General features: G+C 44.1%; 1 protein-coding gene and 1 long non-coding RNA gene across 8 annotated transcripts in view; one reads left to right on the top strand and one right to left on the bottom strand.

Annotated features, from left to right (window-relative positions):
* LOC112318792 (uncharacterized) overlaps positions 1–11,593 on the top strand; it is a 37,780-nt gene extending 26,187 nt beyond the window's left edge. For all 3 annotated transcript variants that reach the window (XR_006653240.3, XR_008426588.2, XR_002976260.4), the window contains 3 exons: positions 3,660–3,776; positions 7,430–7,490; positions 9,122–11,593. This is a non-coding gene — a long non-coding RNA (uncharacterized lncRNA). The remainder of the gene's footprint in view (positions 1–3,659; positions 3,777–7,429; positions 7,491–9,121) is intronic.
* The window catches only part of FRMD4A (FERM domain containing 4A), a 445,706-nt gene continuing 431,828 nt past the window's right edge, over positions 1,432–15,309 (bottom strand). For 4 of the 5 annotated variants that reach the window (XM_053922092.2, XM_045183617.3, XM_045183619.3 and 1 more), the window contains exon 23: positions 1,432–4,606. In XM_053922092.2, the coding sequence (XP_053778067.1) occupies positions 4,504–4,606 (103 nt within the window). In that variant the 3' untranslated portion in view covers positions 1,432–4,503. Of the gene's footprint in view, positions 4,607–15,026; positions 15,145–15,309 lie in introns of those variants that run through there. The other variant, XM_071221290.1, reaches the window with a different exon arrangement.

Below are 15,309 nucleotides of genomic sequence, written 5' to 3'. Positions count from 1 at the left end.
TTGTTTGAAATGAATATAGATTATCTTGAGATACAGGGGCCCTGGTTGCTTTCCCAAGAGGCTTTAGGAAGTATAAAATGCTGTCTTAATGGGCTCACTTCCAGACATGCTTTGCATTCTCAGTGGATTACTTTAGTTTTTGGCAGGGGTTAGCCCACCCTGGTGGCAGATGCTTCAGCAAGGGCTTTCCATCTGGGGAGGGCTCTTCCATTCAGGGATGTACTTGGCTGTGACATTCTAGTTTCCTGCTAGTGGGGAGATGTATGTTGTCTTAGGTTAAGAGGTAGGGATTCAATTGCAGAAAGTCTCTTGGCTGAAGTCAGCCAGTTACCTTTTTGCCTGTGAACATGGGACTTTTCGTACCTGCAGAGTTTGAGCTGTGATATGAGCACAGGGGTGGACAGCAGTGGAGGTAAAGACCCTGAACATCCTGCCTATGTCCCTGATTGGCCCTGTGCATCCTACACAGAACCGGGGACCACAGGGAGACAGACTGAGGCTGACCTTAGCCCAGGGTCCCTCCTTCCTCAGTGTTTCTTCACCAGGGCTGTTCAGTGGGAACAGTGCCCTGTGCCTGGCACACATAGGTAACTATTTGTAATGAAGAGCGATACAAATACTAAAATAGCACCCTGAGAAAGACTTGATCTCTAATTTCACATCCTTGTATGGAGTAGGAGAAATACACAATTGAGAATGTATTATCTTTGTCTAAGTAACAACATGAAAATAGAGTAAGAATTAGCATCTTCTAAATGTACTAAGTTTTCGTCTACAACATCAGGCAAGGCAATAAGAATAGTATCTGTACAACAGACAAGTGGATATAAAAGCTGTAGTATGTATGTACAATAATATTCGGTCATAGAAAAGAGTAAAATCTTACCATTTGCAACAGCATGGGTGGACCTAGAGGGTACTGTGCTAAGTGAAATAAGTCAGACAGACACCATATGATTCCACTTACATGTGGAATCTAAGAACAAAATAAATAAACAAAACAGAAACAGATTTACAGATACAGAGAACAGACTGATGGGTGCCAGAGGGGAGGACAGTTGAGGGCGAGGTGAGAAAAGAGAGAAGGGGTCAGGAAGTGTAGGTTGCTGATAACGAAGTAGTCACAGGGATGTAAAGCACAGGAAGTAGAGTCACCCATACTGCGGTACCTGAAATGTCGAGGGGAACACTTTGTAAAGTATAGGATTGACTAACCACCATGCTGTATACCTGAAACTAATACAAAATAATGTTGCATGCAAACTGTAATTAAAAAATAAAATGTAAAAGAAATTTAATAAAAAGAGCAGCATCTGTAGATTTACTTTAAGCCTGGCAAGGACACAGTACCCGAGTTCCTGATTTCCAGAGCATGCCTAAGTATTTACCACTTAGAAACAAACAAAATCTCCAAGAAGCAACTGAGAGCTCTTCATTTTGAAAATGCTTTAATAAGTGTTGACAACACTGTTTTGCAAAATGTAAAGGTACTATACAAATTCTTAATACAAAAAGAATAAATTAAAAGCAGATTTCTTTTTAATTCTGCAACTTTGTCTACAACATACATCTTTTCATTGATTACAGTTGAACAGAATCCAGTAAAATCATTTTACATGCTCTACAGTCAGTTTCAGGAGCAACCTAATCCTTTTTTCCCCATTATTAAACTAGAGTCTATTTTACACAACTTGTAATAAACTGTTGACATTAATGTGTATGAAAACCTTTACACCTAGTTGACTAAGCAGTAACTGGTCATCTGATAGCACCAGGATGGGGTTTGCTGTATTTAGAACTAAACTAATACTGAATGAAAACAAAGTGGAATTTTAACTTCTCCAACACTCGCCTCCACATAATAAAATAAAAAACCCCACCTGTCTAACAAAGTCTGATGTGTTTTCACCAGTCTTCTGGCTAAACATCCCATTTTTACACGTATCCACAGAATCCAATAGGGACTTGATATCAGACCAGGGGCTTCATGGTTCATCTTGCTGTTTTAAAGAAATAGGGCCTATAAAGAGCTTGCAAGTGCGTGCCTGTGTACAACTGTATTGTTTCCCACCACACTGCTTATTCATTAGTCATGTCAGTCTCCAAGGACTAATACTTTATGTACACTTTGTAGTAACTGAACGCAGCTAAACAGTAAAACCTGTTTTACTTAATCTGTCTTTACTACCAGACTATTGTGATGTTTGTCTGACCTGTAATCCCCCTCCTACTCCACTCCTTTCTGCTCCCAGCATCCAGAACCCAGGTGTTGAGAAAGAATTTTCATCTCTCATTCCTTGTAACCCAGTTGGGCTAAAAGCTTGACCTGATTGACTTTAGTCTTGATGTCAAACTCCTGTACCGATTGTGTAACTTTTCCCTTTTGACTTTTCCTGTTGGCACATAGCTCAGTTCGATTATCCACATATCAGCTTTTGGGAGAAAGAAAATTGACCCCATGTATAATGTTTCCAAATTGGGAAGGGAAAAAACCTGCTGTTTGTACTTTTACCATCAAAATAAGAGGAACAAAAACACAGCACCCCCCCCCCCCCCAATCAATCCTCAGAACCACTTAATTACATTAAAACCAGTTTTATTTATCCTTCTGGGTTCACCCCTAAAGTGTGATAGGAATATTAAGCCCTTCCATAAGCTGGTGTTATCAACCCAGCCTCACAGACCAGGTCCTGAATCGTCCAGCCAGTCCCAGCCTGCTGTGAGTCCATGTGCTTGGCCAGCTGCAGCAGAGGGCGCACCATGGTTGGTTATTTTGCTTAATGCCCATCCATGCCCTCCTGGTCTGGTGGAGTCTCTTGTTATTCTTGGATTACACGTACTTAAATAACAGATTTTTCTTTTTACGCTAAAGCTAACTTCAGTCCTGCTGTCCCATGAAACTACCCCTACCCTGGCTCCTGTCTCTGGCTGTCCAATGCTTTTTCCTTAGGAAGTCATTACAAGTGAGAAAAAAATACCCCCCACCCCGCCCCACTTGCGCTAGTAAGCACAGCATACCACCTCTGTGGAGACCGTGTTTGTGCCATTTTGAATAACCCAACTAAGAGTGTGCACTTGTTATTATTATAAAAGTAGTTCTGAGGCCTTTTGAAGATCGATGGCTTTCCAGTTGTGTATTAAGCATAGCTTAAACACATGTAAACGTGCAGCTCCCCCACCTTGCTTTTGCTCTTCTTTCTTCTTTTGGTACCTGCAGGCAAACGTGGTACATCAAGGTGGCTGACGCTGTTGTAAGTGTATGGGCCCCGGGAGCTGGTATTGTTTTCGACCCTGCTTTGCCTAGTAGACACAGGAGTAAAATCTTTCTACCTAAGGGCATAGTTGGGTGTTTTGAGTAAGTGACACATTGGTAACCAAAGTCGGATCTGAGCTCTTTGTCACACAAGTGCTAACAAACATAAAATGAGCCACAACAGTTAAACATTTGAATGAATTGCAATGTGCTTTTCCCTTGGTTTCCCATAAAAAGTAAAATGAAACACCTTGTGCGTAAAAACAGGATGCAGTTTACTGGTTGTTTTACTGAGAGAACCACTTTTGGCATCACCACCTTGTGTTTCCTACAAACCCCAAGAGGAAAGCAGCTTTGTGTCCCGAGTACAGACAGGGCTAACAGTACACTCCGCTGCTCCCCACAGGTCTGCTCCGCGTCACGTCCAGACTCGCAGAACTCTGAGTCAGCCACGCCAGCCAAGGCCCTGCCGACTTTACCAGCACATCAGCTCAGTTTCTCAGGCTCTCCACTGACAGAGAAGGTGAACGTTAAGGGAGAGGGATAGAGAGGGGAAACAATGTACAAATGGTTGACTTTGATGTGTGTGTGTTGTAGCAGTTTAGAATTTGGAGGGTATTTCATTGCACAAAGAATGTCTTCCTCTTGGCCCCTCTTATTTGTTTTTATTTTTTTAAATCTTTGGCAGCATAGAACTGATTGTGATCCTCTGATGTATCTCTGACATGTTAAGCTTCCTTTTTCATTTTTCATTACCTCCCCCTCCCCTCCAAGGAATATGTCAGGTGTCAACTAGACATTCCCACCAGGCATCCTCTTCTTGAAGTGCTGGATTGGCCTCCAGGTGGCAGGCTGGCCACAGTTTAATAGTCTTTCTGGGTCACCCTGTATGTAAGTCTCCTTTCCTGTTTTCTGTACATGCTGCTTGTCCACACGAATGGGATGCCAGCCAGCTTCCCTGATGGTTCCTGGCCAGGGGGCTGTCATGGCAGGGGGAAGCCACCAAGGTGCCATTGAGGATAGGTTCCTGGCTCTCTGTAGGCAAGAGAGCCAGGGGACACACAGTGGGACCGGAACCTTCCAGAATGTCTCCTCAGTCAGTTTTTTGAGTGAGGGGATGCGGAGACAGGAGAATAAAAGTGCTGAGGGTCGAAGCTGGTGCAGGGTGACAGTGCGTCTGGGTAAGGCAAATGAGAGGCAGTGAGGTGATCTCAGAATGGCATTGATGCGGTCAGATTGAGGCCGCTGGCTCACACGAGGGTCCCGGGCTTGGCTTTCTCCTGCCCGCACCACTGGACGTCAGCTAGTTCTGGGTAGAGGGAGGAATCCAGGAAACAGCTATCACTGTAGCTCCTGCAGGGAATCCAAGGAGAGAAGGTGGTTAGTGGGGAATGGCATTTACCTGCCTGCATTCAGAAGTGCGTGCTTACTTAAGCAGGGTTTCATACAGATCAGTAGCTTTCCCTGGCCACGAGGACCTGGGCCTGATGCAGCGCTGAGTAGATAGAAGGTTTTTGTGGGCTGACATAATCCACGAAAAGAGGACCTAAACCTTAAACATCTCTGAAAGGAGGGAAGTGGAGCTAATGCTTCCTTATTCACCTGGGCTGCATGCTGGAATCACTTGGGGAATCTCAAAAATACTCAGGTGCGGGCCACACTCCAGAGGTGCTGGTGTAATTGGTCTGAGGTGTCTTTGACTCTGGGGAGCTTTCAGAGCTCCCCTGTGCCCCAGTGGCACAGAACCCATTGGGCTGGATCCCTCAGGATTCCTCTTCCACAGAACAGTTCCTTTGGGTTGTCCTCCCTGGGACCCTGGGGCTGACCAGATTTCACCAGATTTTTACTATGTCCTAGAAGCATATTTAAAATGTCAGGTTTTCCCGTAGTGAAACTGAAGTCATATTTTGAATTCAATTTTTAAAAACTTTGAATCAGAGCTATTTTAAATAATAAGTGTTGTGATTATAAAAAAGGTACATTGAAAATATACAGGAAAGTACATAGAAAATATAAGACCTCGCCCTGACCTGCGTGGCTCAGTAGGTTGGGCATCATTCCATAAAGCAAAAGGCCGTTGGTTCAGTTCGCAGTCAGGGCACATGCCTGGGTTGCATGGTGGTCCCCAGGTGGGACCTGTGCAAGATGGATGTTTCTCTCCCTCTCTTTCACCCTCTCTGCCCCCTCTCTAAAAATAGATAAATCTTAAAATATATATTTTTTAAAAGGTAGGCATCACTATGTGGATTGAGTAGAATGGATTTTTACATATCAAGTGCTCACAGACATGTATGTTGAAACTGATAATCATCACTAGGACTCATTTTCAGGAAAAATAGCCCCTCTCTATGGTAGCTAGCGCTTTCAGGGCAAGATAAAGGTTGGAATTTGCCCAGAAGGCCCCTTGAGGCTGGCTAGTCAGCAGGGAGCAGCCCATACGGCCTGAGTTGGAGTCCCACGTTCTGTCCCCCAGGCCTGCTGGCTGCTGGACGCTGACTTGGGCACTCTGTTTCTACAGTTGTGGTGTGGTCTGCAGTGACTTATGTGCTCATTCTTGTGTTTTTTGCTCTTACTAGTAGTGTATTTTCATTTGTGCTGATTCCTGAAGGGATGAAACCTCTAGGCATTTAACCCAGCCTTCAGTTTTTGAATAACGTTCCTGTGAATGACATTGGGCTGTGACTGTGAGTTAGTAGATCTGTATGTGGTTAAGGCTGGATTTTCACCTTGGACCTCCCCGGAGCATATGCCAATTAGGGGCAGAAAGATCTACTTGGAAACCCCCTAAGAACATTCCATAAACTGTCAGAAGATTCTCTCCCCTGCTGATCTGTCTCCCTATACCTAGTGCTAGGGTTAGGGTTGGGATAGGTGACAGGAAGAGCCCCCAATGTGGGTCAAAGAAAAGCATCTTAAATGCAGCCTCGTGAAACAGTTTATGATTGAAATGATTCAGTTGTCACCACTTTTCTGTTTGATTTGCTCACTTCTCTAGGAATAATTGGATGAAGGCATTCTGGATGTTGTAAATGTTTCTCATCTGTCTTAAAAAGAAAATGAAAGTTGGAAAATCCTGAGGCATCTGTGAGCGTACTGTGGGCTTCATTGAGAGTCTTGTGCCTGGAACCTCGGTTAATTCTGCTTAAATGTGGCTTCATATGCAAAGGGACAAAGTTCCTTAATTACGTACTAGACATGGATATCAGACTCAGAAGAGTGTTTACGTGGGAAATGGCTGACGGCATTACACCCATCTTGCAAACTCCCTGTCTGCCCTGACAAAACAGACTTTTGCCCTTGTGCCTGAGGAACTGGGAAGGTTTTTCTGGCAAAAAGTGGTTGGACCCCACAGTGGACATAGGCTATTCCTTGGGGGTGCGGGTGGGGCTGGCGCCCTGGTGGAGTCCCTCTGGAACGTCCTGTGGTTCTGGAGGTACTCTCCGTCAGCTGTTACCCCAAACCCTCACCAAGGGTGGACAAGTATCTCAGCTGGGCCAACTAGACTCCTCCAGCCACAGTTACTGGTTCTAAGATGGATATGTGCCAAAGCAAGGCCGAGCAGCTTTCACAGGACGAGGGGGTCAGTCTCCCCTGGAGAAGGCAGGACAGTAGCAGGAGTGGAGGTGGAGATGGAAAGGGAGCTAGCAAGCTCCCTGGCTCCACCTTTGCCTGTTGCCATGAGCCATAACTCCCTAGTTTAGAAAGAAGAGTTGGATCCAAATCAGTTCTGGAAGTTGGAAAAAATTAAGGTTACCTGCTCAGAGGGTTAAAACTTGTCGTTACTATTTGTGGAGAAGACACTTAAGATTTTTTTACTTGCCTAGTTCCAATTTTTCCCTTCTGATAAGAACTACCTCCCCGAAGAAGTTTGCATTTCAAAGAGATAGCCCAGAGGAGAACTCCTGGAGAAGACCAGGCAGAACATTTGTATCTTAAGGGCACAGGGAAAAATTGTTTCCTAAATCCAGGTCTTTTACAACGTTTTGCAAGCCTTTTGAGACATGTAAGGGAGGTTTTGGGATTGCTGAAAAGGATAGGCAGGATCTGAATTGCTTTGAGTGCTGCATTTCTGTTCTTGTAAAGATTTTTGATTCCTCAAGGAATTAAGATGCATTTTAACTGAACAAAGCCAGAAAGATCTTCAAGTGCACTCAGTTGAGTTTTGCTCTTTAACAGTTTGGTAGCAGTGGTGGAACCTGAAGGAGCTATCTCACGGCTTCATGGACAAGAAACACAGGTACTCGTCTCCGTGAACCTTTTGAATTCTTTTTCTCCCCATTTCTGAGGGCCATGGGTAAGTTCCTCTGAGTCCCAAGCTCTGCTCTCTTGGTGGTGTTAGCAGTCTAACTGGCTTCCAAGATAATGGGTCAGTCTAGACTGGCGGGAGGCTCTAATAGAGCAACAGTCATTAGCTCTTGGTTAGTCCACAGCACCCATTTGTTGAGGTCTTTGGGTTCCATCCAGTTTCACTTTGGGAACTGCTGGTGGTGCGCACCTAAGGCTTTCTCTTGGCCAGCCCACAGTACCATCTCTTTGGTCACTGCTGGTTACTGCGCGTGAGGTAAAGGAATAGTAGTTCTGTGGTTAATGGGATCTTAGAAGCCAAGCTGCAAAGCGGATGGCCACAGGATGAGCACTTGAAAGTTGTGAGGGCGCTTGCCAGCTAACTGTAGGACTCACGCTAGCGTAAGTTGGTCACAGAGCAGACACGACACTAATACTAGATCACCTGCCAACCTCACACAGATTTTCACGCATTTAAGTATTAATTTGGCTCTGAGAGACCTAATGCGTAAATGAAGAAATGGAATCTTCAAATTTCTCCCGGAAACACCATTTGTGTCCATCTGTTCTTTTAAAAATTAGTGAGTTTTGCATCATTGTACTTGTCTCAAGGCTAAAATTTTTAAATGAAAATTGACATCTATATGTTTATATAGGTGTATTGTAAATGTGTACTATTCTACTTCTGGATGGTATTGCCAAAATTAGCTTGTAAATGAGCTCTATTTAATTGGCTTAAAGAAAAATAAGTACTTAGCAAATTAAGTATCCTAAATGCTCTGAAATATACAAACTTAATTCAGATGTTTTTCAAGTTTGTGTGATCTAGGGTAAATATTTAGTAAATAAAAGCTAGTTTAAGTTGGTTGGTTTAATTAAAATATGCATGTATTCAGTGTTACCAGCTTTACTATAATGCAGAAGTACAACTTTTATTCTACCTGGACTTACTAGTCCAGTAAGTTTGTGATCTCTGTTACACAATTTGTCATCAGGGAAGGTAACTTAAGAGTTGGTTTGCTGTTTAACATCTTGAGAAATTTTCATGACCGCCCTAAGCACAGTTGTTGAGAACGAGCGCTGAACAAATAGGGATTGGTCATGTCTGTGATTCTCACTGGGCAGGAGCTTTTTCCTGCTGACAAGCAACTGTTTTTTTTTGTAGCAAAGACATTTTACTTGAACACATCATCCCTACATAGGATTTTTTTTATCTCCATAGTGACCTCAGAACTCATTTTACTGGTCAGGCAAACCAGGAACTCTGTACAGTCGTTCCTATGCTACGTAGAGGCTACAATGCCCGTATCATCCTCAGTCTTCAGGACTAGTAGCAGTGACTCGTGTGGCATCATTAACACCCAATTAGGAAAATTTTGTGAGACTTAGAAACATCACTGGACCAAGGTGGTGTCACTGGCCCAAAAAATCTAAGGTCGTTCTTCCTTTTGAAAAACGTAAGCTTGCTCCCTGCAAAATAGCACCCTACAGGGCCTTGCATCTGCCTCCTTCCCCATACTCTGATCATCACGTTGCACAATGGGACCTATGAAACATTGCTAGTTACCTGTTCTCTCCTTCCAGAAACATCTCTCAAAAGTTTAAGAAGCCTGTGCTGAACAAGAATACACCCTGACATCTGATTCCCCTCATGACCTACTTTCTGCAGAATACCACTCCTGAAAAAGTCATAAACTTAAAGGACTCCCTCTTCCTGTGGTGGAAAGACTTTTCCTGGTACTGCTGACCAATTCCTGTGCAGCTAAACTTGAAGGCATCTATCTCTAATTTAAGGAGTCACAAGACCTACAGGGACCAGAAAAGCCATCAGCGATCTCAAACTCAAGGTGTTCGAACAGCCAGAGCGAGCAGCGTTGGATGTGGACAGCTGTCCCAAACACACCCTTGACCAGGCCTGCAGAACTTAAAAGCTTGCTTTCTAACACTGTTCTCCTTTACTATGAAAATCACAAGGAAGGAGATGGACTCTTCTACTTTTTTCTCTTTTTTGCTCCTATTTGCTGTTTTCCCTTGGTCCTTCATCTTGTATGTATATGTAATGCCCTTGTCTGTATCTCCCGTGTGACAGCCAAGGGCGGTAACCTTCCAGGCTGCTGGATTTGCCACCTAAAACTCCGTATCTCCTGTGATGTAGGACACCCTGGTCCTTCCTGTACCTGGTTTTTCTTCTATCCCTAATGCCACCATCAACAATACCCTAATTCCCTTCAGTGTCAGCTACAGTGGGTACTTTTGCTGCCTGTGCATCTTTTTTTTTTCCCTCTCTCTGATTATAATTATACTTTCCCAGTTAGACAAAAATACCTATGCATACCGTAGTACACTTGCGACCCCCAAGTTCTTATGATTACCTAACTCATACCTGCCCCAATGATGACAAAACCTTGCCAGCAGCATCCACCTTTGCAAGGAATTTTAGGCTAAGAGGTTTACTTCCCAGGTACACTAAAACCCTAAGCTATTCCTAGGCTGGCACATAACTGGGCAATGCTTCTTAGGTTACGTACTATCCCCCTAAGTGTCTCCAACCTGTCCATAGCAAACAGATACCTCACTAGTCAGCTCTCCTGGATTTCTATCAAGTTAAGGTAGGACTTACCAGGGGCGTTCAGGACTCACTTCCTTGGGCAGATAGATCCCTACTCGTCTGGTGAGAAATGAGTACAAAACGAGGCTGTGATCACTAAACCCTTTCACCCTTGGAAACATCGCTGACTCTACACTAAAGTCTTAGCTGCCCAATAGAAACGCCTAGAATCCCTAGCTAACGCTGTCCTGACAACAGAACAGCCCTTGACTACCTCTTCCTAAACAAGCAGGTGTCTATAGTCGGCGCCACTTGTACTTGGGTACACTTTTTGGGAAACTTCAGATTCAATTACATAAAATTCAAGGTCAAGCACAATCTGACTCATCTTGTAATTTTGATTTATTCAGCTCGTTACCAATAGGATTGGGCTCAGGGTTACAATTTGATTTTTCTATCCTATTTGTCATTTTATTTTGACTTTTAAAGTACTCAGTTGTCTTTGTAAAAATAACAAACTCTGATCCATTATTGGAAGTTGTTCAAATGTGGCCTTTTTTAGTTGCTAGCAACCCCAAAACTACTCTCACCCTGAAGGAAGACGTCTAGTCGTGGCGTGGTGGAGAGAAATAAATGAAATGGGTGGGGTCCATGCGGAAGAAATACCTAGTGATAAACTGAGTGAGCAACACCCCGTAACAGACTTGATCAAAAAGTGGAACTGTAGACCCACACTAAAGCGGAGGTACTTATGTCAGGGACAAAATGGAGATGGCCAACACAGGCTTATACACGAAATAACCTTATCTTACAGGAATTCACAGCTCTTCTCAAATCCCCAACCACCAAGCCTGCTTATCCCCAAGTCTGGACTTGCTTGTTCCCCTGACTCAGCTACTCTGATCCAAATACACAGTCTGGTTGTAGACATTTGTTGTTCCAATGATGCCCATGAAATCCCACTTGCCATTTCCCTCTTCCATGGGACTAGACATCTGTGGGTGACCCTTCTCTGCTCCAAAGAACATGTACTACATGTAACGACGTCTTTGGTCAAGGGGGAAAAAAAAACCAAACAAGGAAAACAACCCCTAGATGACATGGTTGATCAGTGATACTTTCTGCAAAAGCTCTTGATCAAGAGGAGAAATGGGAAAGGATTTCAACCTGAAGTGGAACCGGAGGCTATTAATTGGAAATTCCACACAGGTGTCCTCGGAAAAGCAGAACTTAAGAACTGGGAGACCCGTTTCCTGCCTGGTTAACAGAAGACCAAGACTTATCTCCCGACAAGGGAACGTCTGCCAGGAATCTCTGTCTATCCTCAAGCCAATGAATTTACTGTTTAGACTCTGGCTGGATCCTCCTGCCCCCTTTTCATTCCTTGCCCATAAATACAGCCCACCCTAAACCCTCAACGGACTCACCTGTAGCTTGCTATATAGTGCATTTCCAGAATTGCAATTCCTCTGCTATCCCTGAATAAAAATCAATTTCTGTCCCTTTGACCTACTTCAGTTTACCTCTTATATGGATTAACAGCCATCATGGGAGTGTTCCAATTAGACCACAGCATTAATTTAAGTTATGCACTTGAAAGTAAGGGCTCCTGCACAGAATGGGATACCTATTTTAATTGTTACGCAAATACCTCCAAAAGGCTTCTAGATTACAAAGTAGCTTCACTGAAAGATTCACTGCAAAAGACTAATACAAATTAAAGACACAGAGGTACTTAAAAGACCATAGGGCTGACATGACTCCTACTACACTCCTCTACCCTCCTTTACCTGAGTACTCAGTCTCATTGCTCTGAACTGCCTTTCCAGTCGACGGCCATACCACCCTGTACACTACCGATCTCGTCCGCACTGCCTTTCCACTCTAAAGAGACTGTAAGACCTGAACAAAAGTCTGCCGAGTCTATGGCGGTACAGATGCCCCCAATGGGTCCCTCTCAAGGTTGATGGGACTCTGAGGGATTTTGCAGTAAACTGCTACCAGTTTTCCCCTTAAAACAGTTGCAGGAAAACAAAAATCAATGGAAAACCTTGCCAAATTCTGGGAGATGCCAGGGTTGCACTCTCTACTTTAAACCCTACTCGCTCTGGAGCCTGCAATGTGTGGAGTCTGCAGACTGGGTCCTGGGAAAACTGGCAGAAGCCGGCAAAGGGTGAGAATTCTTCCCAGAGCCGGCGCTCCCAGGTGTCTGCAGTGCCAGGTCTGTCAGTTGACATGGTTTTTGGCACACTGAAAAATATTACTGTGAGGGAGAACATACTTCAAAAAGTTAAGAAATGTAATAATTACAAGTTTGCCAGCCACAGAATATTAATGTAGCAAACAGTTCGCAATTACTTCTTAGTTTTCACTAGCAATTAAAGATTCTAAGGATTAGACTTCTTATCCGTACATTCTACAAACTTTATGAAATTCCTAGAAGTATGACTGATATGTTCTGGTATTATCACAATTCCAGTTATTATCGGAAGATGTTGTACATCACAGAAATAATCACATTGCCCTGTCAGTTCCATTACAGTGAACTCTGGTCTGATCTTTAGCAAAGGGCATACCAGGAACTCCTGACAGCTGACACCACTGTCAAGTCACAAGGTGTCGAACTGTGGGTGCACATTTCACAGGTGAGCAAGGCTCACCTGACCTCTGGTCCTGTGCAAAAGCTAGAGACCTCACAATCAAACTGGGGAAAAAGTCGCTGACATCAGAGTAGATAACTTCCCCCCACGATGTCAGATCAAGAACATTTCTTTCTATTCCTCCTTCCCTCTATTTTTTCCCTAATTCTTACACTAGGATTCTTTATGATTCTTTGGTCCACCTCTTTTGCCTTCCCTGGCCTGGAAAGATAACACTATGGTTCCTGTATCTCAGGCCATTGCAAAGGGTGGTTATCTAACCTCCATGCAACAGCTGGGTTTGCTGTGATGCTGGTGATTCTCTAGTTCTGCTGGTCCCAAATTCTCCCTTAGTTTCAGTCCTTCTGGGGCACACTCAGCCTCCTCTATTGTGTCAGAGTCCCTAGCCCAGCAGATCCATCTCCCTCTCTCTGGTTAGCAACCCAGACTCGGGAAACTGTATCCAGGCTCCGTATCCAAAGACAGGGATGCGAGGCAAGGCTACCAGGATAAAACCACCTGTGCGGTCTACAGACCCTTAAGTTTCACTGGCCTGCGTGGTTACCATCTTTTAAGTCCTGTCCCACAGGCTGCTGTGACCAACACCCCTTCTGCACCTGGATTGACACTTTGGGGAAGTTGAGACTCAGCTACGTAAGATCACTGAACACACCAGTGAGCTCCAGAGCAGTAGATGGGAGTAGTGCTAATGCCTTAAATTTTGATCACATCTCTCAGCTAGGCTGAGAGTCTGATCAAAGAGGGGAAATTGTGCAAAACAAGACCATGGGCTCAAAATGAAGCTGCCTACCACCAAACAGAGACTTAACTACAGTCCGGGCCCTCCCAGAAATGGCATCTGAAACCTGCAAGGGCAGCCCCAGTGTGGCGACCTGCCTGAGAGACCCCTGCCAGCCCCGAAGGAAAGTGACTTTGCAGTGACCAAGCCATTTGTTCACCCAGAGTGGCCTCCTTGTTCCTGCTGCCTCTGCCTGTAAAAGTCGTTATTTGGTCAGCTCTTTAGAGCCCCTTTCTCTCCACTAGACTGAATGCTGTTTGATTCATGAATCAGTGAATAAAGCTAATAAAATCTTAAAATGTATTCAAATTTTGTTTAACACCATTCCTTAAAGGCAAAGCCCCTGTTTTCCTAATCCTTCACCTGCCAACTCAGGGGACAGTAGTTAAAACTGTTCCATGTCTCTCTCCTAATGTGTTCAGACCAAAGTCCAGCTCTCTACAGCAAAACGAGACTCTTTGCTGTTCCCCAGACACCCTGCTTGTTTCTGCACCTGTGTTTTTGTCCTTGGAATGGCCTCTCAGCTGCCTCCTTTCTATCCCCCCTCCCCCACCCCCAGACCTGTGAGGTCAGACTCAGGCAGCATCTACAAGAAGCCAGAAGTCCTTTCCCCTCAGATTCCTTTTAGTACTTTGTTCAAAGTCTCCAAGTACTTCATACATAAGTGCTGCAAATTTCTTGTTCCTCTTGTATACAAAATCCTGATAGGTTTACAAATTGGTGATTTGAACTTGAACTCTTAGGACTCTGGTCTCTAGCATGGTTCCTAGAATATAGTGAGGGTTCAATTTTTTTGAAACTCTATTCATTTCTGAATATTATCCTTATCTTTTCAGTTAACCCTTGAAACACTACTTAATTTCAATGTCTTATCTTCCAGTTCAATTCTGCTGGTCCCTGAGGACAGGGCCCGGACCAGGTATTACCGTTCTTATGCCCACCACAGCAGTACTTTTGATTCACCCAGGGATCTTGTCAAAATGCAGATTCAAATTTGGTAGGCCCAGGAGTTTAGCTTTCTAACCAGCTCCCAGATGATGATGCTCGTGTATCTTGTAGGGACCACGTTTTGGAAAGCAGGACTCTGCAGCATTTGGGAGAGTATACACCTGTCACTCAAGAATGCTGGGAGGAAGTCATCAGAGATTTTCCGATGCTCCTGGATCAACTCTTTCTGACTCTGGTGCTTTGAAACATAAACTGCACGATGCTTTTCTTTTCGTGGACAGGTTACTAAATGAGTAAAAGTATCTACCACATATTTGCATGTATGTAGAGCCTGAGGAGAGCTAAAATATACTCTGGGGTCTATTCTGGGAAGTAGCATAAGAATATCTAACATCTGATGTAAAAACACACATATAAACATATAGTTCCACATGTATCTAGAAATCAGACATAAAAACAATGGCTTCCACACCATGCAGATGTTTCCTTCTGGAAATTATGATATGGGCAAGGGCAACACGTATGCGACACATCTGAGATCACAAACTCATAAGCAGTGAAGGGGGAAGAGCTGTAAGAACAAAACATTCCCTTACGATACCTCTACTCATCAGTACTTTGGTGAGTTGGAGACTCAGACCCGTCCATAATGGGCGAGTGTTCTGTTGCTTCTCTGAACAAAGGAAAGCAGAAGGAGGAAGAGAAGAGAGGTCATGTTAAAGAGAGGAACTGACACAGACATGATTTGTAGCTCATTGAAACACTGGAAAGACCAGTTGAATACACACCCAAGTGTTAGTGACAGGTAAGTCATGCAGAACTTTCAACCCCCGTGAGT

This window comes from Desmodus rotundus, chromosome 4 (assembly GCF_022682495.2).
Source record: "Desmodus rotundus isolate HL8 chromosome 4, HLdesRot8A.1, whole genome shotgun sequence".
Classification (NCBI taxonomy): domain Eukaryota; kingdom Metazoa; phylum Chordata; class Mammalia; order Chiroptera; family Phyllostomidae; genus Desmodus; species Desmodus rotundus.
This window is presented reverse-complemented; position numbering and strand designations above follow the sequence as displayed.